This window comes from Magallana gigas, chromosome 8 (genome assembly GCF_963853765.1).
Source record: "Magallana gigas chromosome 8, xbMagGiga1.1, whole genome shotgun sequence".
Lineage (NCBI taxonomy): Eukaryota > Metazoa > Mollusca > Bivalvia > Ostreida > Ostreidae > Magallana > Magallana gigas.
Window position 1 is genome coordinate 14,005,013 of NC_088860.1, and position 24,997 is coordinate 14,030,009.

Below are 24,997 nucleotides of genomic sequence, written 5' to 3' on the forward strand. Positions count from 1 at the left end.
AGAAGTTATTATTTCAACTGGATCACACAAATTGGGCGTGGAAAGGTTATAGTGTTAAATTTTTAAACACGTGGATAAGTGACAAGTCGACTTAAAGAACTGACAAGTCAACATAATTATCTGACAAGTCGACATCAAGATCTGACAAGTCGACATAATTATCTTAAAAGTGGTGGCATATCTATGCCACCATAAATCAAAGATAAAAAAGTGCATATTTCTATGGCAGTCACCGTAGTCGATAATTATTCATCAAGTTCAGAACATTTTACAATAATTTTACAGTTTCTAGCGGCTACAGGATGGGGTTTCAATGCACATTTTCTTATAAAGTACGCCCTTTATGCAATTCCTTGAAAACGGGGCATTTTTTTTTTATTTCAAGAACACAAAAAGATCATCGATTGTCCATGGATCAATTCTCTACTGATGATATTTTGAGCATCCAGTAAATCAATTTATGACCAGGGAAATTATTCCAAACTTGGTTCATTTTTAATTATCCTTGAAAGGAAAATGTATCCGCAGCTTCGGTACTTTTTGAAGAACGAAAAAACAATGAAAACAATATTTGATACCAATACCAAAGTACCAAATTAATTAAAATAAAGACAACACTGAATACTTTCATACAAAATAAATCTTTACTGTCATCATCATGATCATCATCACCTCTTTCTCACAACGTGAAATTGTGGATGCATGCAAACATTTGTCTCAAATGCAAGAATTTGAAATACTTTAGCAAATGTGGTTAATGTTGACAAAATTTGAAAATGGCAAAATATGATAAACCTGAAAATTCTGTGGAAGTATAAGAACAACTTACTGCTTAGTGTTATACATGTTATGCCAAATTTGCAACCTTGAGACATTTCAAAAACTAAATTCTAACTGAAATGCAGTCTTCTACAGTTAGGTACAGTATGTGTACTACATGTTAGTATTGCCACAACAAAATACAGTAAAACATGCTTAAAGCGAATGTACTTATAATGAATTGACGCTTGTAATGAAGTTATTTTCATTCCCCGTGAGTTTTAAACATATTGTGAAACTAATGGATATAACAAATTACATGTACGTTTATAACAAAGCAAAATTGCCCGTCCCTGGCACTTTGTTAAAAGCATGTTTTACTGTAACAGTGAATTTCATCTTTTTAAAAACATACTACATTGAACAGAAAATGTGCAACTGTCTAATGTTTCTTACATTGTCAGATGTTTAAAACTTCAGATTAAACAGATACCCCGGTAGCTATTGAATAATCAAATTAAATTTAAAAATAACAAAAAAAAAAAAAAATTAAAAAAAATTTATAGCTTCCCCTAAAATTGCAAACAGAATGAATGTATATGGTAAATAAGACATCTTACTCTAGCACCTAATGTCATTCCAGAAACTGTACAAATATTATGTACTTTTAGGTTTAACATAATGTATTCATGGTTATGTACATATCTGTAAACAACAAAGTCTGTTTGCAAAGCACCGCATAAACATGTACAACCACATACCAACAGTTTAGGCTACAATATTCTTCCATTCTTTCTGCATTTACCTCTTCCTTTCATTCTGTATTTACACCATCATTTATCATTTTTTCCACGTATGAATTGGATTGTTTATCAAGCAATGTATTTGGAGTAAAAAGTAAAAAATTTCTACTAGGTATTACAAGTAACAACCTTACTCTTCCTAAAGTAAACTGTTCAAAATCATTAATATTTACCATAATGATAAAAATATTACAATTTTCTGTGAATTTGCATGACTTTGGACAAAGCTGACATGAAATGTAGTTTTCAAAAGACAATAACTAAGACTCATTCACACTTACATGTACAGCACTGGAAGATGAATTTCAACACATTCTCACACTCATTCAGCCACATTTAAATATGGAGTACATATCAATCTGATATCACAAACACAGATCAGATGAAAGAAAATGACACAATTTTCTTGTAAAAACCAAGACAAAAGTCATGAAAATTAATGCATCCCCAAATCAAATATCCTTTACATGGCTTGATGAATATAGACTACATTACTTGAAGTACATGTAACACACCTTCATGACATTTAATTTTCATTTTATGTAGATACAATCATGATTATTTATTATCCCTTTTTCCATCATGCTCACATAATTTAACCACATTACCCACAGTAACTAAATTGTATCAAACAATAATATGTATACAGTTTGAAGAAACTTTTAAATATATGACACACTTTCTTTCGAGCATCGAGATCACCTTAAAAAGAATTACTCAGTAATTGCAATTTTTGGAAATTATTAAGTTTGTAACAAAAACAATGTGGTCCATTCTTTTCCTCCCTCTAAGTACTAAGTGTAAGGAATATGACCTTTCAAACAAATGTCACTAGAGTGACACATTTATTATAACTCATCATGTGAATGTAATGTTGAACCTGAAAAATGAAGGAAATCTATTTAATACTGAATGAGGACATCTGAAAAATGGCTTTTGTTCAAGAAAAATCTAAATGCAAAGAAAATTCAAAAAGTAACTTTTAAAGTATGTTCATCTTGAAAAAAAAACTCTTACCTATCTTGGTCTCGTCTATATTTGGCGGCTCGTATTCGACCTGTAGCCTCGTGTTTGTATTATACACTTTATCCCATAACACTTTCACCTCATAATCGTATTCCTTCCATTCAGGTAATATACGCAGTGCTGCTTTCAACTTGGGCTCCTTTGTTAGAGGATTATTGCACTGAAATATACAACATTTGAATACACAATTACAATACTATACAACTGATCAAGTTGAATACAAACAACATTTAAATAATGGTGCCAAAAGGCTACTAGATCATAGAAATTATTTTTATATTAAATACATCTTCTGTAGATTCCTTATTTATGCAAATGTAACATTACTCTACTCCTCTGATTTGTATTATATCACAAGAATATTAAATTGCAATTACTACACTTTTGTTAGAATATTATATAGTTCAGCTACTCAAAAAATGATTGCCAGATTTTAAAATCCCTGAAAGATGCATTTTGCTTTCTTTATTTTAACTACTGGATAAAAATTCTTCAAGTTGGTGTTTAATTAGGAATCTACAGTACTAATGATCTCTTTCTCTTCTTTACCAGATCTATAGTTTTGGCCGTCTTCTTGGACTCATCACTGCACCAGGTCTCGCACCACAACCAGTCCTGTGGTAGCGATTTGATCGCCACCTGGTGAATCATGTTGTTAGGCAGATCTTGGTCCAAATTAGACAAACTGTTTGGGTCCTGAGACAGTCCCTGATATTGGCCTCTGAGACGGTCCCCTGCCGCAATGCGCCGGAATTTTTTCAGATCCACAACATACAAGGCACTAAACAAGAAATATTGACTCTAAATTCTGTATACTGGAAATACTGAAATACTATAAACCAACTTTAATTTGTGATGATTTTATTTCTCAATTTACTTCCGATGAATTGGTTAGCAATGACTAATGTTCACGATCAAGCCTTCTCCAGACCAGTCTTGTTATAATAACCATACGACAATGTATGGTTCACAGCGAGAAATATTCGTGATGAAGATTTCTGCGCGAACCTTGCAAAAATTTCTCGCATTTTCAACATGACAGCACTATAAAATTATTCCTTCTTTCAAGTTTTATCTAGTACATGTACAAATAAACTTACCTAATATGATATTCTCTTCCTGCTAAATGACTTGCCCAATATCCTGATTTCCAAAACCTGCAGATAAAAATAACAAAACATTTAACATTTTATTATCTTCATCCTGAAACAATCAGCTTTCTACTTTAGAGATTACTTCTGCGATAGGAGAACAATAAATTAAAACAAGAACTTTTTGTCCTGGTACTTCTAGTTATCATGTGCAGCTTATTATTAAGAATGAAGACAATGAAAATCATTAGAACCTGAATCCATCCATCTCCCTCCTGCTTGAACAGAAAGGTGTGTATCCATACGGGGCCCCTTCCAGGTCAAGGTCATTCAGCTCTTGTAAATCTGTCCTCACAACCTGTCAATGCAAAACTTAGGTATATGAAAATGAAATATATTTTAAGCATATATGTCTGGGATAATCTTATTCCATTTACTTATTTTTTTTCTTCATAAAAGCATTCTAAAACTTTAAAAGGCAACTTGAATATTAGTTAATCAATAGGCTCTAATCATCTCACAACAAATGGAAACCAATCTAATCATGTAAAGACCTTGACATTATGGTCTTGAAATCAATCTGTCAATTACCAATCATTTTGACCTTCACAATCTTAAAGTATGGAGTATCTTTCTGCCTTTTACTTTTTACTGACAGAAAAGTAAATAAAGAAGAAAAAGAAAACATCCTTGCCTCCTTAACAATAAAGCATATTACTTCATAGAAAAAAATTCTAAAATTACTGGAAACTCTCTTATTTACCTGATCAGCATCAACAAATATGAATTTCTTAACATCCAAGGGAAATAACACATCCAGGAACAAAATCTTGTATCTGCAATAAAACACACCTCAGACTATTTAAATCACCTACATGTATATGCCATATACTAAAGTATCAAAAGTACTAAATGGATTCGGTGTTGAATGAATAACAAAACAGTTGCTTCTACAGAAAACACTGATTTCTCACTTTTAACATGTACATACCCCCACATGACCCTCTGTTTTTCTTTCTGCTGATTTAACCATCTTGGCCATTTGTACTGAACAAGTTCATATTCAAAGCCATATTCCTTGGCCATTTTAGGGATGAAATCCTGAAAAGAGGACATTTGTTTATGTGGAATATATTGTATTGTTATACTTTCATGTTAAATACTGAAATCTGATTGGTTAAGACGCAGTTAATAATATTTACTATTACCCTCAGCGTTAGCAACGCACTTGGCAACGGGTAAAATTAAAAAATGTTACATGCGCGAAAATTATGCGCGTACGGTTCGCTGTAGAATTCACGTTATTCCTATATAAAAGCAGTAAAATTTTCTTAAAAATTTTAAAAAAGACATTCAGTATAACAAAATAAATAGTGCCTGTTTGGGAGGATAACAGTTGAAATTGACACCCCTCGAAAACCATTGTCAACCTCCGCTTCGCGTCGGTTGACAATGGTTTTCTCGGGGTGTCAATTTCAACTGTTACCCTCCCAAACAGGCACTATTTATATAATATACATGTACATATACTATAGAAACTCCCCATTATCTGAGCATTTGTGTTGCATACCTTGAAAGAGGGTGAAAGATAATTCTTCAAAAACCAGAATTTCACTTTGGATTCTGTGTGTTTTATGACACTAAGCATCATAATTCTGTCAATGAAAAAGTGATAAAGATACAAAAGGCTATTTCTTTGGATCATCTTTCATAAGTTTCTGTTGTAAGTTTTATTCACATTCAAAAAGAATCACTGCGAATGTTCAATTTTTACACTACCTCATCAGTCTCTCATACATAAGTCCTGAAGCTAGGGAGAAAATATTCAACACTTTTTCTTCCGTTTCTTCTTTTGGTTTGAATGAGCTGTAAAAAAAACTCAAAACGAATGAAAAACATTACAATGAATGTGTATCACTATCCTTGTGTCATCATGACAAAGATGACATGTATTAGGAGGAAATCTTTGATCAATTTAAAAATAACTAATATTTATGCTATCCTTCTTACCTAGTGAATATTTATTCTAATTTCTTGCTTACAATAGAGTACAATGATACTTTCTGGAAAGCACTTGTGGAAATAGAGAAATACATGTACTATAAAATATCATCTGTAACTACAGTATAGCTATAAATAAGCTGTAACAGACAATTACAAATTATCAAAATGGACAGGACAGTTGACGGGCATTTGAGATTTGTAGAACCAGATTACCTGGATATGGAATCCCAGATACTCTTGTCATCATCTTCATCCTTTAAAAGCTGTTCTGACATCTTATCTTTCTTTTTCTCCACCTGAAAATTCAATGATTCACGTCAATTAATATAAACCTACATGTATATTTACAAAATGGCGAAATTCATCCCTATATAATCAGTCAAATGATATGCAATTAGATTGGTAAAGAAAGTTGGCACAGGTTCGAAGTATATTTAATGTAATGGCATATTGGGTAAAATTACTTCATTGTAGTGCATACATGTATTACTGTAACACTGGGCTAAACAATGTTAACATTTTATAACCGACTTGAATTGTGACCTTGACCTTAATGATCTTACCTTGACCCTAATGATTTTACTCTTGAAGCTGTTGATGGACACCACTACATCGTCCGATTCCTGTGGAGTGTCCGTCATCTCATGCCTGTCAAAGAGAGCACTATATTGTCAAAGACAGCACTACATCGTCAAATACAGCAGTAACAGCACTACATTGTCAAAGACTGTACTTTATTGTCAAAGACTGTACTATATTGTCAAAGACAGCATTATACTGTCAAAGACTGTGCTATATTATCAAAGAAAGCATTTAACATATTGTCAAAGACAGCACTACATCGTCAAATACAGCAGTAACAGCACTACATTGTCAAAGACTGTACTGTATTGACAAAGACAGCATAAATATATTGTCAAAGACAGCACTACATTGTAAAAGACTGTACTTTATTGTCAAAGACAGCATTATACTGTCAAAGACTGTGCTATATTATCAAAGAAAGCATTTAACATATTGTCAAAGACAGCACTACATCGTCAAATACAGCAGTAACAGCACTACATTGTCAAAGACTGTACTGTATTGACAAAGACAGCATAAATATATTGTCAAAGACAGCACTACATTGTAAAAGACTGTACTTTATTGTCAAAGACAGCATTATACTGTCAAAGACTGTGCTATATTATCAAAGAAAGCATTTAACATATTGTCAAAGACAGCACTATATCGTCAAAGAGCACGCTATATTTTGAGATTTTAACTTCATTAAATGTAACCTTTATGTAAATAAAAATATGAAAATCTAGATTCAATGAAAGTCGACATATTTACTCAATGTTACCTGCATTGTTTCAGTGAAAAACTAATTGACATGGTTGTTTGTTCATAATAACTTTTGCGCTTAGCAACAACCTCTTCATATGCGGAAGATCTCTTAACAGTTCAAAGTATTTTGCTGTACAGGTCTCACCTGTTTGGACATATATCTTATATCACTGTGTTACTCAGTCGCAATAAAATTTTAAAAATTATATGCACTTCATCAAAGCCAGGAGAAAAGAAACATCAGAAATACGGGTCAATGCATTATGAATTAACTGAAATGTCCAAAGAGCACGCAAATAATCAAACAGAGTTAAATCAGTGTAAGGAATAATACATGTCATCTGTGAATTTGAGGTGTACAATCAAGTGTAATGAAATCAAAGGGTTTATGTACCCATATACTGATGCCTAATTATTCATGTAAGTTGTATTAAAATTTAAGCAAAGAAAATTCCTCCGCTTGTTTCTGGCCCTACCCTGCAATATCATAGATGTCTCTGGATCTTCCCTCTCTCAGGGTCAGGAACCACACTCCCGGGTTAGCCTTTAGTTGGAAGTAACCCTGTGACAGAAGATATTGATTTTAATGATTTATTTTTGAGGTTGTCATGTCAAAAACAAACATGCAATAAATGAGTGATATACAATGCAAACTGGGGCACACATGATAGAAGCAAAATATCATATTCTTCTTTAATAGAGAGAGAGAGAGAGAGAGAGAGAGAGAGAGAGAGAGAGAGAGAGAGAGAGAGAGAGAACAGTTTATTTATATTTTTACCAGGTTAGCCATAACAATGGTATCCACGGATGGTTTGGAGGCGTTAGTACCCAGTGTGAACTGTAATCCTCTGGGAGGCTGACCAGTGGTGACATCTGAACAGTGACCTGTACATGACACAAGACAGTGTAGGTGTATACGATATACCAGGGTATTTGTACAATATGGCTAAATTCATGATGTTCTTGACAGAACACAATATATCTGTATTGTTGATGTAATTCATACAAAACAACATGATGTAGCAGTAATTGACACAATGCAATATGGCCGATCATAGAGTAATGTTGTGTCCAATGTCATTAGGTGTGTACAAAAAATTCCTATTATGAGGTTTGAAATCTTTTTACTGACATTTCAGGAGTGGTGTTTTCTCCAAATATTCATTAAATTATTCATTTCTTGAATTACATGTATGTTCAAGAATTAAACTCAAGTAAGTTCATGCTTGTACATACCTTCTATCAATATATACTCCAAAGCAAATTCTGCATTGACTCCACTTTCCACCTGTTATTGGGAAAAGACAACTTTGCTTTATCTAAACTTCCACTACAGTGTATTTATAATTCTTGATATGTAACAGATTTTGTTAAATAATCCAACTGAATAGATTTCTTAAACTGGATTCTTACGATTGCACAATGTATAAGGGTACGATAATTTTTCACTGTAGGAGGGATTCTCCAATTACCGTAACAAAAAGTATGTCAAAAAAGAATGTGTTTTTTGCTTCTTTTGTGAAAGCAAATTAAAAATATTCTTATACTGAATAGGCCCTCCAACACACACACAGATAGAAAGAAGTCCTCTGAGAGATGACTAGTTTCCTTCATTCTCCCTACCTCCTCCAATAACAAGTTGTCAAGGTCATGGGGGGCCTTCACTGACTCAACCAGCCAGCTCTCCGGGGGATTGACCCCCATGGTCAGAATAGACTTCTGTGGGAGATCAGTGAAGCGGGCCACTGGGCCAGAGGTCAAACTACCATCAGGTCTGAAGGTTAGGTCTGGCTCCAACACATAGCGATAATAACTAGTAAAATACAACATGTCATAAGATTATTATTGGCTGTTACCAATGAATGGAATATTGTATTCAGAATTCAGAATATGGATCATATATTATGATTTTTTAATTATACAAGTTTGCAGAATGTACTTTTTCACAGGCATCTCTGAAAGCTTGTCCCTGCAGTTCATGTATATCTTCACATCCACATTGACAACTTCTCTCAGCACCTACACAATGAAATGGAGAACTTTTAAATTTCTATATAAACAAACACCATCAAAATCACATACAGAAAGTCAGCTTTTGAGTTATCCTTGTCAATTTAAGAATCTGAAGCTCCATTTAGCATCTTTACAGGTATATATAAAATGTAATATTTTTTTAACCTTTCAGCATTTTGTAAAACAATTGTATTGAACCAATTTAGTACATCAAACTTGACAGTGCTTCATACCTTGATCATAGGTGCAATTTTCTGAGCCTCCTGGGAGACTGGGTCAAGGACAACCTCAATCTGGTAAGCGGGCGTGTCTGGATCTGCTGGGAGCTTTATTGCACTGAAACAATGATGCAAACCACTTAAAAGCCATCCAATGAATAAGATGTATTGAAAATATTAATACAAAGTACAACATGACTCTTGTTTTACCTGTGCTGATCCTTCAGTTCATTTAGTTCCTTCCTCTCTGTTGTGGAGGTTTTAGATGACAAAAGTGATGATATCTTCATGATGAGCTCACTTCCTCTGAAAAAGTCCAACAACAACATACAAGTACAATGTACATAACAACTGAAACTGAATAGATAATGAAGACTGGTAATTTTCATGTACCAGTCTGTACTTGTGCATGTACATGTATGTGCATGACAGTTGTTTTTGGGTCAATTTTATTCTGTGCAATAAAATACATGTTCATGAAGATTTTTTGCTAACAAATAAACCATATAAATTGTGGTGATTGGTAGCTTTGTTATTGCTAAGTTATATTTTTATTTGTCATTTTTCTTTCATTTTTATCTGCTCATTTCATTTCCCCCTATTAGTGCCATCCTTTTTTAATTTGTTTCCTTTCTCTCCATCAACTACCTCTACTTTCCCACCTCTTTTTCTTGCACAATGTCAAAGTATCACATACATCTGGTGATTTGAACCATCTTGCCACAATTCATAAAGGCTCTATTTTACCTGCTGTCAATGCCCATCAACATTTAACCATCTTGCCTCCAATCATTAGATCTCTATATTTTACCTGCTGCCGTCGATGCCCATCAGCAACATCTGTGTCTTGATACTCCTGGCCACATTCTGGTATTCCACCTTCGTCAACAGATCCACATCTTCAGTGGTGAATTTCTCATCCTCATCTAATGGCCCACACACCTAGGGAGGGTCAAGTGAATAAAATGAATTAATGGGAACTTATAATGATATCACTCTTTTTAAGGCAGATATAGGAGGTGTATTTGTATAAGAGCATTCAAAAATATTCATTCATCAAAAATCTAATATGCAGTGTGTTATTTATGTGATGCCTAACAAGTTATGTCAGATTTACACATTACATTTTCGCTAGCCAAGGGTTTTCGTTCCACTTTGCTCCCCATAAACCCTTGGCGGATTTCATTACGAAACTTGGTGACAAGCTCCGTTTTATGATTGGCTGCAGCTGCGAATAGCTGATCCAATCCCAGTGCTTGTAAATATAAACTTTAAAAGAAAACACATGTGTGATCTTTGGTAAACATTGGGTGCTTTTAACAAGTTGAGACACAAGTTCTCGAATACAATGCCTCCCCAACAATGGTCAAACCAGATCGCTTTTACTGGGATTGAACATAGTTCTACAAACTTGTCAAGGTTTGCATGATAGCATGGGAAGTAAACATGGCGAATGTAGAAGTTGCATATCCCGTTTGTATATAAGTTCCTGCTTATGGTTTTTGCTTTTAAAGGTTCAATGAGCTGCGTTTTATTTAATTTCTTTAGTCCACAATATTCATGACAACGATACCTGGTTTTATGGCATAAAAGCTTTCATACACAGTACATATAAATCGACGACTTTTTCACTCCCGCAAAACACTATGAATAAAACATCCTGTGCTTTCCCTAGGTTATAACTTAATTCGTATTTAATAGCATCGTTAATTATGTTCCGATATTCGGTAGTCAATATGTTTTCAAGTTGTATTAATGCCATGATGTGTATGTAACCCATTGTTTAATTTGATTAAAATGTAAATATGCAAGGGACGCAACTCAAGTTGCTCGCTAGATAGCGCACCACATCACCGAGTTTTCGTATTGCAATCCGCCAAGGGTTTATGGGGAGCAAAGAGGACTGAAAACCCTTGGCTAGCAAAGATGTACACAATAAGACTCCAGGTCAAACTTTATCAAAATGGGGAACCAAATTTAACAACCTTTTGTTTTTCTAAAACAATACAAAGATTTTCTGCTACATAATTTTCAGTGTTGTTGTTTTGTTTTCAATATCACTTCAAAGGTCCACTCACCTTTCCATTGGCCACCAGACCCCTATCCCCCTCCCCCCAACCCAAGACGTTCCGGACGAACATGCCATGGTGGTTCAGGAAGTCCGTGGTTTCTTTCTCCAGGGCCGCCATGTAGCTCTTCATGTCCATTCCCTAAGGAAACCACAGAAATAATCATCGGAAGAAATTAAGATTGATAAGTAAACTTGTAGTTTTTAAGTGTATGAAATGAAATTCATTTTGACAAACAATTATCAGTGCATGTATAACTATAGGGTCATATGGGATGAATGAAGATTGATAACTTAGTGTATAATGTACATGTACAATAAAAGGAAATTCATTTGACTATGATCACATCTATAAAATGGTGCAAAATGCAAAGGGCCATAACCTATAACATTCATAACCTATAAATTAAAAATACTGAATTTAACAAAAGATTACAAAAAGAAATCAGTGTCTTACATGAACTTCTAGGTCCTCTATCTTCTTGTCCCCTGACTTTAGTGCCTCCACATTCTCCTCCTTGATGAGTTTGGTGATCAGACTCTTGGCATGGTTGTTGTCCAGGCTCTGCAGCGCAACATACACCGCCTTAGTCACCGCCAGATCACTGGTCAGCACCGAGTCATGGTTGAATACCACCCCCAGTCTCATCTCATGTGAATGTTTCTGTAGTAAAAAAAATCATATTAACTTTAATCAAGTTAACTTCTCTGATAATATTTAGAAGAAAAAAAAAAAAATCAATACACTGTTTTTACACGCCTTCAAACAAAAACCAGTTTGACGAAAGTAAAATAATCATTAACAAAACCATTTCTTAAAGACTTCCAAAAGAAAGACAAAAAGACACAAAGACATTCCAACCAAGTTGAAAAAAAAAGCTACAGACGTCAATCTTTTGGTTTTGTTTCCTTTTTATGGATTGAACCCCTAGTACAGTGCTGCTATCGTGAAAGTTGACAAAACTATCCTATCCTATCCTATATCCTGTATCCTGCATCCTATCCTGCAAATAAGCTCTATCCTATCCTATCCTATCCCATACTTTCAAAATATAGGAATGCAAGTTAAATGAAACGAAATTTAAAAATAAAATGATTTTATCAATTTATGTAGTACTCAAAATGAATAATTAAATCTTAAAACCGAATATACATCGAGCGGGATAACTTAATTACCTGTGCTACGGTAAAATTAAATCGTACGCGGGATGGAAACAATAACGTAAACAAACAAAGTAAGCGATTAGATTTTTGATTTAATTATATTTATGCATAAAAAACAGATAAATAACTTCGATGCACTTATTGAGAAACTGTTTAGTCACATATTTTTATCAAATTATTTTCTTATCACATATAACTGAGCGTAATTCTCATTATTCGAGCGATTCGTTCGGCGATAAATGTAAACACGATCTGAAAATAAATGATTCCTTTAGGAAGTTTATATCGTTTATAGTTAAACCACTCGGAGTTATTTTTAAAGTATAAATTCTTAAGCCTTTATAGCTATCTGACATTAATTAATTCGATATGTTCAGGTTAATATCGGACAGAAATATGCGTCCCTGTTATTGGGCATCTAAGAAATTATATGAAACGTGAAGCAATGTCTGTTTCTTGTATACATGTTTATCTTTTAAAATGCCAAATTAGTCGTTTATAAATTCAAGCTTTTATTAATTTGCAGACTTTAAATGAAGTAAATACAGAAATCTATTTCTGACGTTGTCAAATGTTGCAACGAATTCTCGCAGTAACTCCGTACTTGCGTACGAATTGACAAAGATGTAGCGCCGACATTTTAGCACGCATTAATGTTATGCACCGCGTTCTTGATAAAATAATTATTCTTAAATGGTTTAACTTGTAAAACGTATTAAATTGACATTGTTTAGCCAATTTTCGTTTCGCAAAATAACTCTGAAATTTATACTTGAATCTGATTGGCTACAGGATGCAGGAAAGGATAGGATAGGATAGGATAGAACCTAACTTTTATATTTCTATCATGTATCGTACATCCTGCATCCTATCCTATCCTATCCTTGTCAACTTTCAGGATAGCAGCACTGTAAATCAAATTACACTGTAAAACATGGCTACAGCAAACATGCTTAATATAATGAATTGAAGCTTACAGTGAAGACACTTTCATTCCCCCTAGTCTTCAAACATATTTAAACTTAACATCAGATATAACCAATCACATTTATAAAGATTTAAAATTATTTGTCTATGTTGCTTTAATGTACATGCAAATATTTACTGAAAAGTTTATTAAACTTTTATGTCCATATGTATGGACATGCCTCCACATTTATTAATGGAGATTGAAACACACCATATCTGATAAAATTACCAGTTGTCTGATGGCGGAATATAGCAGTTCTCTCCCTTTGGGAGTTTCCACATCACACACGACCCACACAGTGACAGGTGTCAGGCTTTCTTCGTCTGATTTTTTGGGAAGAAAAATTGAAATACATGTAGATAAATTGTAAAGAACTGTTGCATGCATACATAATTCACAGCTACATACAAATATATATCTCTGAGAACTTCTCATAAGTGACCTCTTCAAGATGAATGTCAGATGATCAAGATTTTTGATTAATCTGCATCAACCAAAGAATCTCACCTTTTCTTCTGAGATATTTCATATCTCGAGCTGTGATGGCTGTGATTTGGCCTGAGGTTTTCTGGTACAGACTATCGAGAGTCAGAGAGTCATCTGTAAAAGTATCAAAGTACACAAAATCTGATGCTGTATAACCCTCAATTCTCAGAACAACACAACTAAATACTTGTTGCTACAGTATAAGTCAATTGAAATTTTACTTACCTATAGATGAAGAGAAGTCCAAGGTTTGTGTGGGAGGGGAGAGAACTCTTGAGTTCAGCCTTGGTAGAACATGTTCCTTTTCCATCAAATATTCCAGTACATTCATGTAGTCATGGAGATTTCCCTGAATTTAGTATTGAAAAGCTGATAACAAAGTTTCATTTTATCTACAATATACATGTACATTTTGTGGTAATTCGTGCTGAACTGTCAATATATCACTTATCAGATCAATTGGATTTCAAATTTTGATTTTTCAATCTAATTAAAATTAGAACTTGAACTTTTATCCAATCCCCAGTTTATTTTTCTAGCCGAAAAATTTCCCAAATATTTGGTTAATCTAATACTTTTTGGACTTTTTTTCCAGAAGGTTTTAATACACTGTAGTATATATTAAAGACAATGACCACCTAACCCCTATAGGTGATGTACAAACGCTTTTGAACTAAAATCACATTAAATGAGAAAGATACAAAAATCTAATCTTTCAAATATGTTTCCTGTTACCTGGTAGACGGCCCTTTGTATGTCAGGGGTCTGGGCCATTATCTGGGACACCACGCCTTCTTCAAAGGTATCCTCTGTCAGGTAATTCTTCTTCAGGGGGATGCCATTCAGCAGAACCTGGGGGAAATCTGCCAGTCCGGACCTCTCTATGTAATCTTTTGCTGCCTGGTAAAAGAAGAACATTTTCTTTTAGTTATAATCTCAATGAAAACAAACTTATTCCCTGAAACCAACAGAAATATCTTTTTGAGAAAAAAAATGGACAAAAACAAAGATAAAATGCACACAGCCAGTAACTGCATGTAAACATATTAAATTTGGCCGTTTATTCTATTTGGAATTTTTGGAGGAATATGGCATCTGCTAAACGAAGTGCATAGCTAAATGCTATGCATATACGGGTACTTGTGTGCACCGTTTGTATACAAAAAGGAACATTTAGGAATATGCTTATTCAAATCCATGCCAACATGTTCAAAAAACTATTTTATGCCAAATATCATACATGCCAAATATACTAGTAATACGTTTACTGTTGATGCTCTATGATTGCACTTACTATTCTGAGGACATCATATTCATCATTATCTTTGCCGAACACTTCCGTAACATCCGTGTCGGAATACTTCTTTTTCAGTTCTTTCATCACCATCTTTGCAGTAATTTCCTCTCCCTTTGCTTTTTCATAAATCTGCAAATAGTCCATGTATGTAAAGAATATATACATGTATCTTCAGCTTTATCTTTATGCTAAATTCATCAATACAGTAAAACTTTTTCCATATGAACAATAATATACTGAAATCATGGACAAAGATATCAGAATCAAAAACTTACATCTGTGACAAATGATAGAGCTTTGGGGAAAGTATGTTCTTGTCTGATGTAGTCAAACGCTCTGGAGATGGCAACGCTGGCATCTTCCTTGGGATCTGCATCCTGGTCAAAGTTCACCACAAATACTACGCTTAATCTGATTGGAGCACTGTGAACAAGGAAAGCTTCAGCCATTTTGATCAGTTCTATGTCTGTTTTACTTGTTGGATCCACAAAGAAGACCTTAAATAGAAATACATATGTTAACTTTTGATTTTAAAAAAAAAAGAATAAAGAAAATAATATTGCATTTTTGTCTTATATCAACACAAACAAGACACAAAAAGAGCTTTTGCTAAATTGATGGTGGGGTGAAAATGCTAACGCTATATGCTTAGAAATTCCATATGGGGCATGTTGTATTTAACAGATGGAGTATGTTACATAAGACATACATGTACAAGGTCGAATTAAGCATAACATGGAATATCTACATGTTGTGTAAGCCATCCTTTTGCTATAGACATCCAAGATGTAGTATGTTTTGCTAAAGACATACTAAATGGAGTATGTTGGGATAGACTTATAGATTTACATTTTGTTAGACATACTAGATGAAGTATGTTGAGATATACATACCAGATGGAATATGTTCTTGGCCACGTGTCTGAGCATCCCTGGGAAGGTCGGTCTGAGCAGGTCCTGTATGTTTTTTGGCCAGTTCTTGTACTTTTGGTCATTTTCAAGGTCATTTAAAAACTGCACAAAGGAGAATGAGATACACCTACATGTACACAATTTTTATAAGGATACGAAGTACATTTAGCTTTTTGACATAACTACTTGGATACATACACGTAGCTCTTTGTCTTAACGTTACAATGATAACTATGGGTCTTTACTATACCTGGATTGCAGTGTGTCGTATGTCTAAAGCAAACTCCTTTGAATCGCCTCCCAAGTCTAACCGCATGAACTTTTCCAACTCTGCTCCCTAGATATGCAAATAAAAAGAAATTACAATTAATTAAAAAACAGACAAAGCTTTACATATTTCTACAAAATTATAAGTGTCTATGTGGAGCTATTTTGGCAGTTGGATGCAACTGATAGAGAAAGGTAGGGATATCTTTGATTAAGATTTAATCCTACAATGCTCAAAATCACAAATAATCATATAATACATTCATCAAAACTAAAGTAATGACCAAGTGAATACAATATAACTATCCTGGAGTAAATGTATTTTTAATTGAACAAATGCATCATTCCTTTATTTAAGCTTACAGTCTGTCATTAGAATGTTCTTCAAAATGACTACTAAAACAACTGTCACTTATTGATTTAGAAATGCCACAGACTAAATTTCAAATCTACCTATAACTAATTGAGGACAGAGTTTGATTTTAGAAGACCTGCCTTGAATCCTAGTGAGAACAGTCCCTCCATTAGCCTCGCCTCGGACTTCATAAGATCGAGGAGGGTGTAAACATCGTAAACTTCCATCTCTACAGGAATACCATTCAACAACATGGCTGATTCTCCTGCTCCCAAGCTCAAGGCACTCTCAAATACCTACAATGCATGAAAAATTTGAAAAAGTGGTCAAAATCATATACATTGTAATGGATGAAAATCATACAGTGTATAATGGAAGTTTTAGAAACTGTATAAAAAAAATTTATAAGATATTTTGCCTGGTGGTTTATATAGATATATTCATACACGTATTCTTTGTTTTATCGCCTTTTTATTGTACTCCATCCATAGGCATTGACAAGTTGTCAAAATCACAAAACTGTATTCATAGATTTTTTTTGCTCTGTGGTTAACAGTTTTGAGAGGGATTTGATATTCTTTGTTTTTACACATCTTTATTGTAATCCAAAACCCTATTAAATATAGAAAGGCATGGAACAAGCAAAAAGCAGAGTCAACAAATTCCTCAAGTACTTATAATTTAATAGCTGGTATTACCTTTTTATTTTGGTTGATTTCATTCTTCATGTCATTCTTTACATGAACTTTCACCAGAGATCTACAAAAAAAAAGTCATCATAACAACAGTACTTATTAAGAGCAGTAATGATGCATGAAATTTTACCAGAATGATAGAACATATGTCAATATTTACGTTTGCAAATATGTTTCCTTATATAAATTGACCATCCACAGAAAATGTGGCCCCCCCCCCCCCCCAATGAATTTTCATGATTCCAAAGTATCTTGGAGATGAAGTAAAATATACTTTGAAAAACTTCTGAATGGTAAACTTTCCAGAAAACAATTCAGAGTTCAATAGACAAATCGTATAACTTTTAAGTTTTTAAAACATCTGTCCATCAGTGTGAGTCTTAGAGTACCTAGTTCTTGATGGGAAGTTCTGGCTGTAGTCCTGGAGAACCTTTATCTGCTCCTCTGGGTCAGCATTCAAAACCTTCTGGGCAGCCTGATAACTTAAATCTGCCATCAACAAATGAAAAAAAATGAAAATTGGCATAAAACCCCAAACTCTATAATTTTGAATCAATTTTTTTCTTTTTAATTCCCCCCCCCCCAAAAAAAAACAAAAAAAAAACTGCTAGCAATAAACCTCTTTGATTCTTTTACAGATGAAATAATCAATTTTTGTTTAGGTAATATGTAATATATGTAATAAGCTAAGTACATGTCTTTGTATTGGTTTATAATCCCCAATCTGCTTTTTGTAAGAATGTAAATGGGGAAGAAAAAAATCTCTTGACCCAAAATCAAATCACAGCTGAACTGTGTTGTTGGCACTAGTTAAGAACTGACCTTGGAGCTCCCAGACTTTGAGTGCTGCTAACTCCGATGAGGAAGAAATCAAATGATTTCTCAATTTTCTTAAGTCCTCTTTCTGATCAGGATGGAGTTCTCTATAAAACAGACAGGACATGGATCATCAAAGAGATTTTATGTAACAAAATATAGGTTAATATATTTACACAATAAATGTTTAAAACTACAGGTTTTTAACTATCCATATTTTTTAATTCTCGTATTCAGACAACAGTTTATCATGAATGGAATTGTCATGGAATTGTTACAGTTTTAACTTAAATCACAACTTCTCTAAAAAACGACCAGTTTCTTCATGGATTAATCAATTGTAAATATTAAAGCTAAGTTCATGGATTCACTTACTTCAATTTAGCAAAGTCAAATCCTTGAACTTCATCATCTAGCTGGTCCTCTTCATCTACATTGGTTCCATCCCCTAAAATCAATATTTCAGAAACTAAGAAAAGCTGTAAAATACTTTCTACCGGTACATTGTTACTTTTTTGCCCAATAATGGTTTATTTAACCACAATTTGATTTTCCCTGGCACAGATATAGTTAACTAACGAGAAGTAATGTATAGTTTTATAATAGAATGTTAGATTTTTTCAAACAAACACTGTAGCTTTTCCATATTTACCCAATAGTTATGTTTACATGTGTGTTATGTATGTAAATCACGATTTTTTATCTCAAAGGAAAAAAAAAACCATTCCAAATAAAAAAAAAACCATGCATCACTTAAATCCCAGCCATTTAAAATTTAAGAAAAAAAATTGGCATCAAATATACGAACAACTTAAAATGTTGAACCATCAATTTAAGGCTAATATGCATTTAAATATCCTTTGGATAACTCTAGGTGAAGAAAATTAAAGCAAGTATTGAACATGATATCTGATATCCCAAGCCATTTAAAGTTTAAGGAAAACCTGGTATGTATCAAAATACATGTACATATACTAAAAATGATGAAGCATTAAATTAGAGCTGATGCGGCTATCCTTTGGAAAACTTTCTATTGAAGAAAAAGCAAGTAATGCATATGAACTTGATGTTTCTGATTAAAAGAAGATGGCAGAAGATTTAGAAAAGGTATATTTCCACTCAAAATTGGCTTTTTGCCAGATCGTTGTTCCTCTGTGGTGATAAAAGGTCTATAATTGACTTAAGGGAATAATATAGCATCAGACTACTGGTTAAGGTACCTACATTGAGCCATCCTTCCACCTTTATAAAACTCATTTGAATGTTACAGGTCTTTTTAGAAAAGTGATAAGTGCCAAGTGGTAGCAGTGAAAAGAAATGCAATGCTTCAAGGTACATTGTATTGTGTAAATAAAAGCAGGTTAATGTATGCAGTTCCCAATACATCGAATAGAGATAGAGTAAAAGTGTTTGATACTTGTATGCATGTATATTCACCATCTCCTTATAGCAATTTCAGAGTCATATTGAAGAAAGTTTCTATCTATAAAAATTTTGTCTATCCTTCAAACCTTACCTTTTACTAAAGAGAAAAAAAATATAACATTATGATATCAAATTGAAAATATCATACTTGTAAACAACTTAAATACAGCTATACATTCTAAAGATAAAGTGATATTTATTGTATGCATGCACATGCAAAAGGAATGTGTGATTCATTATTTAAGTCGTTTATTTATTTGATTAATTAGACAGGCTTTAATTATTTGAGTTTTAGCTTAGTAGTGAAAATGCCTTTCTTCTTGGCAAGTTTCTTTTTCATGCACACACATATACATCTTTGCATACTAAGTTTTCTACAAGTCTTATATTATATGTAAATCTATCATAATGTCGGATAAATTTATTGAAAATCAATGTTCTCCTCATTGGAAAACAGTGATTTAATGAAATTAAGGTTCCAGTATATAATAAATTACGAATACCTTTTTTTCATTTCATATTGATAGCAGGGTTGTCTCTAAGACATTGGGGGGGGGATTCCTCCGCCTAAAGTGGCGTAATTACCCAGCTATATTTGCATTTCAAACATGTTCTAGCTATGAGCTAGACCCCTTTCTACTACTTTTAATTTCTTCCTTCTACTTCAATTTTTTAGAGACAACCCGTGATAATACAAATTAACAAAATTACAGTACAAAATCTAATTTCTTTACATGCAATAATCTTTAAGTAAAAACTTGACACATCTTCAAGGACCACACATCTCGATCTTCCCTTACAAAGACACACACACACACATTTACCTTCTATTTTGGTGTCATCCTTTGCCTTGTACTCCGTACTCTTAATGGCAAGTTCCACACCATACCCTGAGAGTCGAGTTTTCTTCTCTGAGGGACTCTATAAAAAAACAGGTTAAAGTGCATTGTATGCACAAACTAACATAGTACAAAATCAATATGAACATAGGTAGAAAATTATTGTAAGTACTTGTACTTAATCATAATATGTTTAATGTTTTACATGTACATAAATGGAAAAAAACCTATCAAGGCTATGATTCTAAGATATACATGTACAGATACTTATCATTACTGAGCAGTACCTCTTTATATATGACTCTTTCTGAAACCTGCATATCACGTGACCGTCATTGTCTAAACACACTAAATTTTAATTTTTGGGTTTTTTTTTTGTAATTCTCTAAATTAATAACAATTCATACAAAAGCCAGTTACCTTCACAAAATGTCGTAGCACATATGTTACTTTCTTCTGTTTTGACAGGGATTTTAGTTTTTCATGCAATTCACTAAAGCCAGGTTTTCCTAGTTCTCCATATAAGGCAGCCACTACATCCTTATTTGCTGTTCCTGGGTAGACATGGTCAAACTTGTACACAGGGGTCTTTGTTCTGAAATGCCAGTGAATGTTGCTCAATATATGACATGTGAATGAATAAAAAAAAAATTATTTTCAATTCTTACAAGCTACAAAATATAAAAGCTAAAGTGGGAGAAAAATCTTTCAGGTTTACTTGTCTGCTGCTGTTTTGATGACATCATCAACCTTGCTGACATCACAAGTTTTTTCTCCATTGATGCTGACATACATGTCACATTCTTCTGGGGCTGGTTCCTCTTTGGACATCTAATAATTAACAGTAAGATAATCTTAGGTAGGCTCATAATACAAAGAAGCTACAGTTTCTTCCAATATATGCCCTAAAATTCAAAAGTTGTTTAAATATCATGAAAATAAACATATGTGATCCTGAATATGTGTATATATAAAATATTATTAAGTTTTACACTTTTATCTTGTTTCAAAAAATAATTATGACTTCAACACTTTGGCATATTTCTAAGACTTAATCAAATATGATAAAAAATGGCACATTTTCTCGTAGCTTTTGAAGAGGAAAATGTGTCCCCAGCTGTCGCCCACAACGAAATCAATATATTTTATTATGTGATATCACATGATAAAGTTATATTGAGAGTTTCATTATGGGCAACAGCTGTGGATATAGTTTTCATTTCAAAAAACAGCTGAAGAATTGATATCTTCTGCTCAGTTTTATGAAAATTATGGGAAAATGCACCGTTTATGACGCCACACTTTCCCTTATAAAAGTTATATCAGGTAACTCTTTATAGATTCTTAGTTTATGGGTATTTTTGTGAAAATAAATGTTAAATTTCTATTTCATGTGATATTTTCAATAATCCCTCTAAAATAGGGCAAATATGAATGCAACTGTACCTAGTTCATTTGATTGGAGATTAAATTCTTTTTAAGAATAGCTAACTCAAAAGAAGATTTTTAACCAACATTTATTTGTTATCATGAAAATTTTGCAAAATACGCAAGAAATTTGTTATCATGAATATTTCTCGACATGATCATGCAATGGTAAACATAATATGTCTTTATTTGTGAAAATTTTAAGCATCATAGGTGAAACTCTGTAGTGAAAGATCATTTAATCCCTAATCAATCTAAATTAATAGTCAAAGCAAGTAAAAGTTGGCTTATAGAACTCTATCAACCACTGACTAATAAAAGCAAGTATTTGTACCTGCTGGAAATTTTCAATTGCTGGGGAGAAGCTGCGTAGAGACAGGGAGAATTTCATCAGTCGTACGTGCAAGGGAGACAACACTTTAGCTGCGTACTTTTGAACTAAGTGGTAATTGGACTGTTCTGTGTCTGTCAATCAAATAATAAAAAATCAAAAAATAGTTTAACAAGAAAAAGTTTACTCTTATATAGGGTAAACTAAAGTCATATCATATTGGATTCTTCCATATGTCCACATATAGATTATTTAAAGTAAAAAAATCATGTCAAGAAATTATTGTGCTTATGAGGTGAATAAAAATTTGAACAACATCTGGTCAGGTCAGTTCAGTTCACACAAACCATTGTGCAAGATCTTTACATGACTCTGGTTATAGTGGAAAAGTTTCGAAATCATTAATATTTACATGTATCATTTCCAATTGATAGAATTGGGTTTCAGAATACAAACCTGATTGAACTTGTTCTGGAGTTAAGGCAGAAACACCATCCACAAATTCCCAGAACTTGTCATTGCTTTCTCCTGCTATGTATTCACTGTAAAGTGAACATGGGGACATTAATATCACACTTCATTAACATAGAGGTACAATGTATTCAACTAATATCAAAAATATGCTTACAAGTAGATTTTTGCAAAAGTAATCTCAAAGCTATGGACTATATTAATTCTTTATCAAATCAGGAAAAATGTATTCTCTAAAACACACTGCTCTCTAAGAAAATTAATAAAGTGAAATATTAACTTGTTTTACCTGGCTTCAAGTAATAGAGGAGTGGAAGACCATTTGGCATTGAGGGACACAGTAACAGGTTTTTGTTTGGCAAACGCCACTGTAATACAGGCCCAAATAAATATCCACCACATCTGAAAAAAAATTGTATGATAAATAATTAGAGTAGTTTAACTGATTTATAATATGGTATTTCAGCTTGGTTTGGTAAATTAATTTAAAATTCTTTAAAGACCTAAATACATAATTAATTAATGCAGGGATGTGTATACTAACAGGGTAAGAAACAATGGCAGGTCTCTCTGTACATGATTTCAAATCAATTTTAATTTTAGATAACTCAATATTTTGAATCAAAACTGTCATGTACATTTATAATCAGGTCTATTATAAATGCACGGATCCAGGAAATTTCCCAGGGGGGGGGGGGGGGGGAGTCTAAGGGATAGCTTTTTGGTAATTTTACTATGTAAATTCTAAAAAATTGAATTTTCCATGGGGGGGGGGGGGGGTGACCCTCCCTCTATATCTGCACATGCTTATACTTGTGTATCAGGGGTTGTAAATATATTTCCTGAGTGGCATTATATTTTCAATGGTGCAAATTAATAAAATATGTTCTGAAACAATTACCCAACTTCACAGAGACTTTGAAGTCACAAGACATTGAAAGGGATTGCGAGAATGATTCAAAAGTGGGGAAACCAGGCTTTGTTGAAATACTGCTGTAGAATTTGTTTCCAGGAATTTAATTTTAAAAACAAAATCATAGTTAAATATTATCTCATAAACTGTCCAGTACTTTCAATTTGTAAATACATGTAGTATCAACTATAAATTGAACAACTTTGCGAAATATCAACAATTAGTCAGGCACTTTTTTTTGGGCGGGGAGGGATATGTGACAGTCAGACAAGTTTGATCACAAGTGTCAGATACTGTATACAGGGAAATATTCACCCCGTTTTATTTTCACCCCTTTCGCCCTCGTTGTCAGAGGGCAAATTTAAGACTGGGCGAATTCTATGTTGCAAATGATATTTCTGTTAACACAACTGCATCTGGGCAAATTCAAGAGGGGGCAAAAAAGCTTGCAAGTGTTGTAAAAGAGCAAAAATTAATTTCATTGGGGCAAATATAACCCTGTATACAGTAACTCAATTACTTAGTGATTCAAGGGCCAAGGTTGGTCTAGCTGTCATCATTGCTTCCATTCCATTACATATTTAAACTATCCAAAAACTTAATCTCAGCGAGATTCGTTGAGGCTGAAATTCTGGCTGACGTCTTTTCAGAAGATGACAGTTACAGTTTTGCTGAGATTACCAAAAACTATTTCAAGGATTTTCAAAAGAGGAAGAGATGGATTCACAATATTTTACCATGAACAAACGTAGTCTGCAAAACTTGTCAAGGGTTCTCAGATATTTCAGGATGAAAAGATTGTGATAAAGAATTAAGGTATCCCGTTAGTATATACGTCCTCTCATAAAGCACTCAGTAATTAACAAATGATTAACATTGTTAATTGAACTGTCTGTCGGCGCTTTTGTGTTACCTCGTTTAAGATATAAATAAAGCGTATTCAGAATTAATCGTACTGAAATCTACGACAATAACGAATACCAAAAACGGTATTTTGTTCAGAATCGTCAGTTTATTCACAAATATTCACAAATATATTGGAAATAGAAAGTCAGTTGCTTACGTTAATGGGGGCCGCCATGTTGTAGATCCGCTGGTGATGTGGTACCATTTTATTGGTCAAAATTCTTTTCCGATTATTCTGAATAAAATGTAAACAAGACGTATTTCTCGCAATATAACGAAAGTGTCGTTAATAAAAACATTTATATCTTGATATTCAAAAGAAAGCTTACTGGTTTTTCACTGTATGAGATAATTTATGGATTTGTCATTTTTTCCTATAATATGGCGGGAAATTCAAAATTTACACAAT

The 24,997-nt window shown here is 33.3% G+C and overlaps 1 protein-coding gene across 2 annotated transcripts; it reads right to left on the reverse strand.

Moving 5' to 3' along the window:
• Positions 1 to 622: 622 nt before the first annotated feature.
• LOC105347543 (UDP-glucose:glycoprotein glucosyltransferase 1) lies at positions 623 to 24,869 on the reverse strand. Of its 2 annotated transcripts, none has more exons than XM_066068283.1 (41): positions 24,746 to 24,869; positions 23,059 to 23,171; positions 22,755 to 22,840; positions 22,302 to 22,432; positions 21,258 to 21,370; positions 20,960 to 21,134; positions 20,525 to 20,621; positions 18,651 to 18,723; positions 18,282 to 18,382; positions 17,849 to 17,948; positions 17,463 to 17,523; positions 16,901 to 17,060; positions 16,393 to 16,475; positions 16,125 to 16,244; positions 15,507 to 15,728; positions 15,229 to 15,360; positions 14,670 to 14,834; positions 14,160 to 14,283; positions 13,956 to 14,048; positions 13,677 to 13,771; positions 11,772 to 11,978; positions 11,325 to 11,456; positions 10,058 to 10,188; positions 9,457 to 9,552; positions 9,262 to 9,364; positions 8,955 to 9,034; positions 8,639 to 8,828; positions 8,252 to 8,303; positions 7,794 to 7,900; positions 7,492 to 7,577; positions 6,247 to 6,331; positions 5,897 to 5,979; positions 5,459 to 5,545; positions 5,250 to 5,334; positions 4,671 to 4,780; positions 4,443 to 4,515; positions 3,934 to 4,037; positions 3,689 to 3,745; positions 3,138 to 3,369; positions 2,580 to 2,748; positions 623 to 2,442 (listed from the first exon to the last, which is right to left on the reverse strand). In XM_066068283.1, exons 1-41 carry the CDS (start codon positions 24,791 to 24,793, stop codon positions 2,411 to 2,413), a joined length of 4,593 nt encoding a protein of 1,530 aa, XP_065924355.1. In that variant the 5' UTR covers positions 24,794 to 24,869; the 3' UTR covers positions 623 to 2,410. The 2 variants fall into 2 exon arrangements, with proteins under 2 accessions (XP_065924355.1, XP_065924356.1); XM_066068284.1 differs by lacking the exon at positions 24,746 to 24,869 and adding an exon at positions 24,420 to 24,441.
• Positions 24,870 to 24,997: the final 128 nt, after the last annotated feature.

Coding starts and splice junctions, on each gene's coding strand:
- LOC105347543 (XM_066068283.1), bottom strand. CDS start 24,793: ATGGTACCACATCACCAGCGGATCTACAACATGGCGGCCCCCATTAAC. Junction 7,578..7,793: donor CCATTGTTATGGCTAACCTG/GTAAAAATATAA, acceptor CTTCTGTCACAG/GGTTACTTCCAACTAAAGGC. Junction 3,746..3,933: donor AGGGAGATGGATGGATTCAG/GTTCTAATGATT, acceptor TTTTATCTGCAG/GTTTTGGAAATCAGGATATT.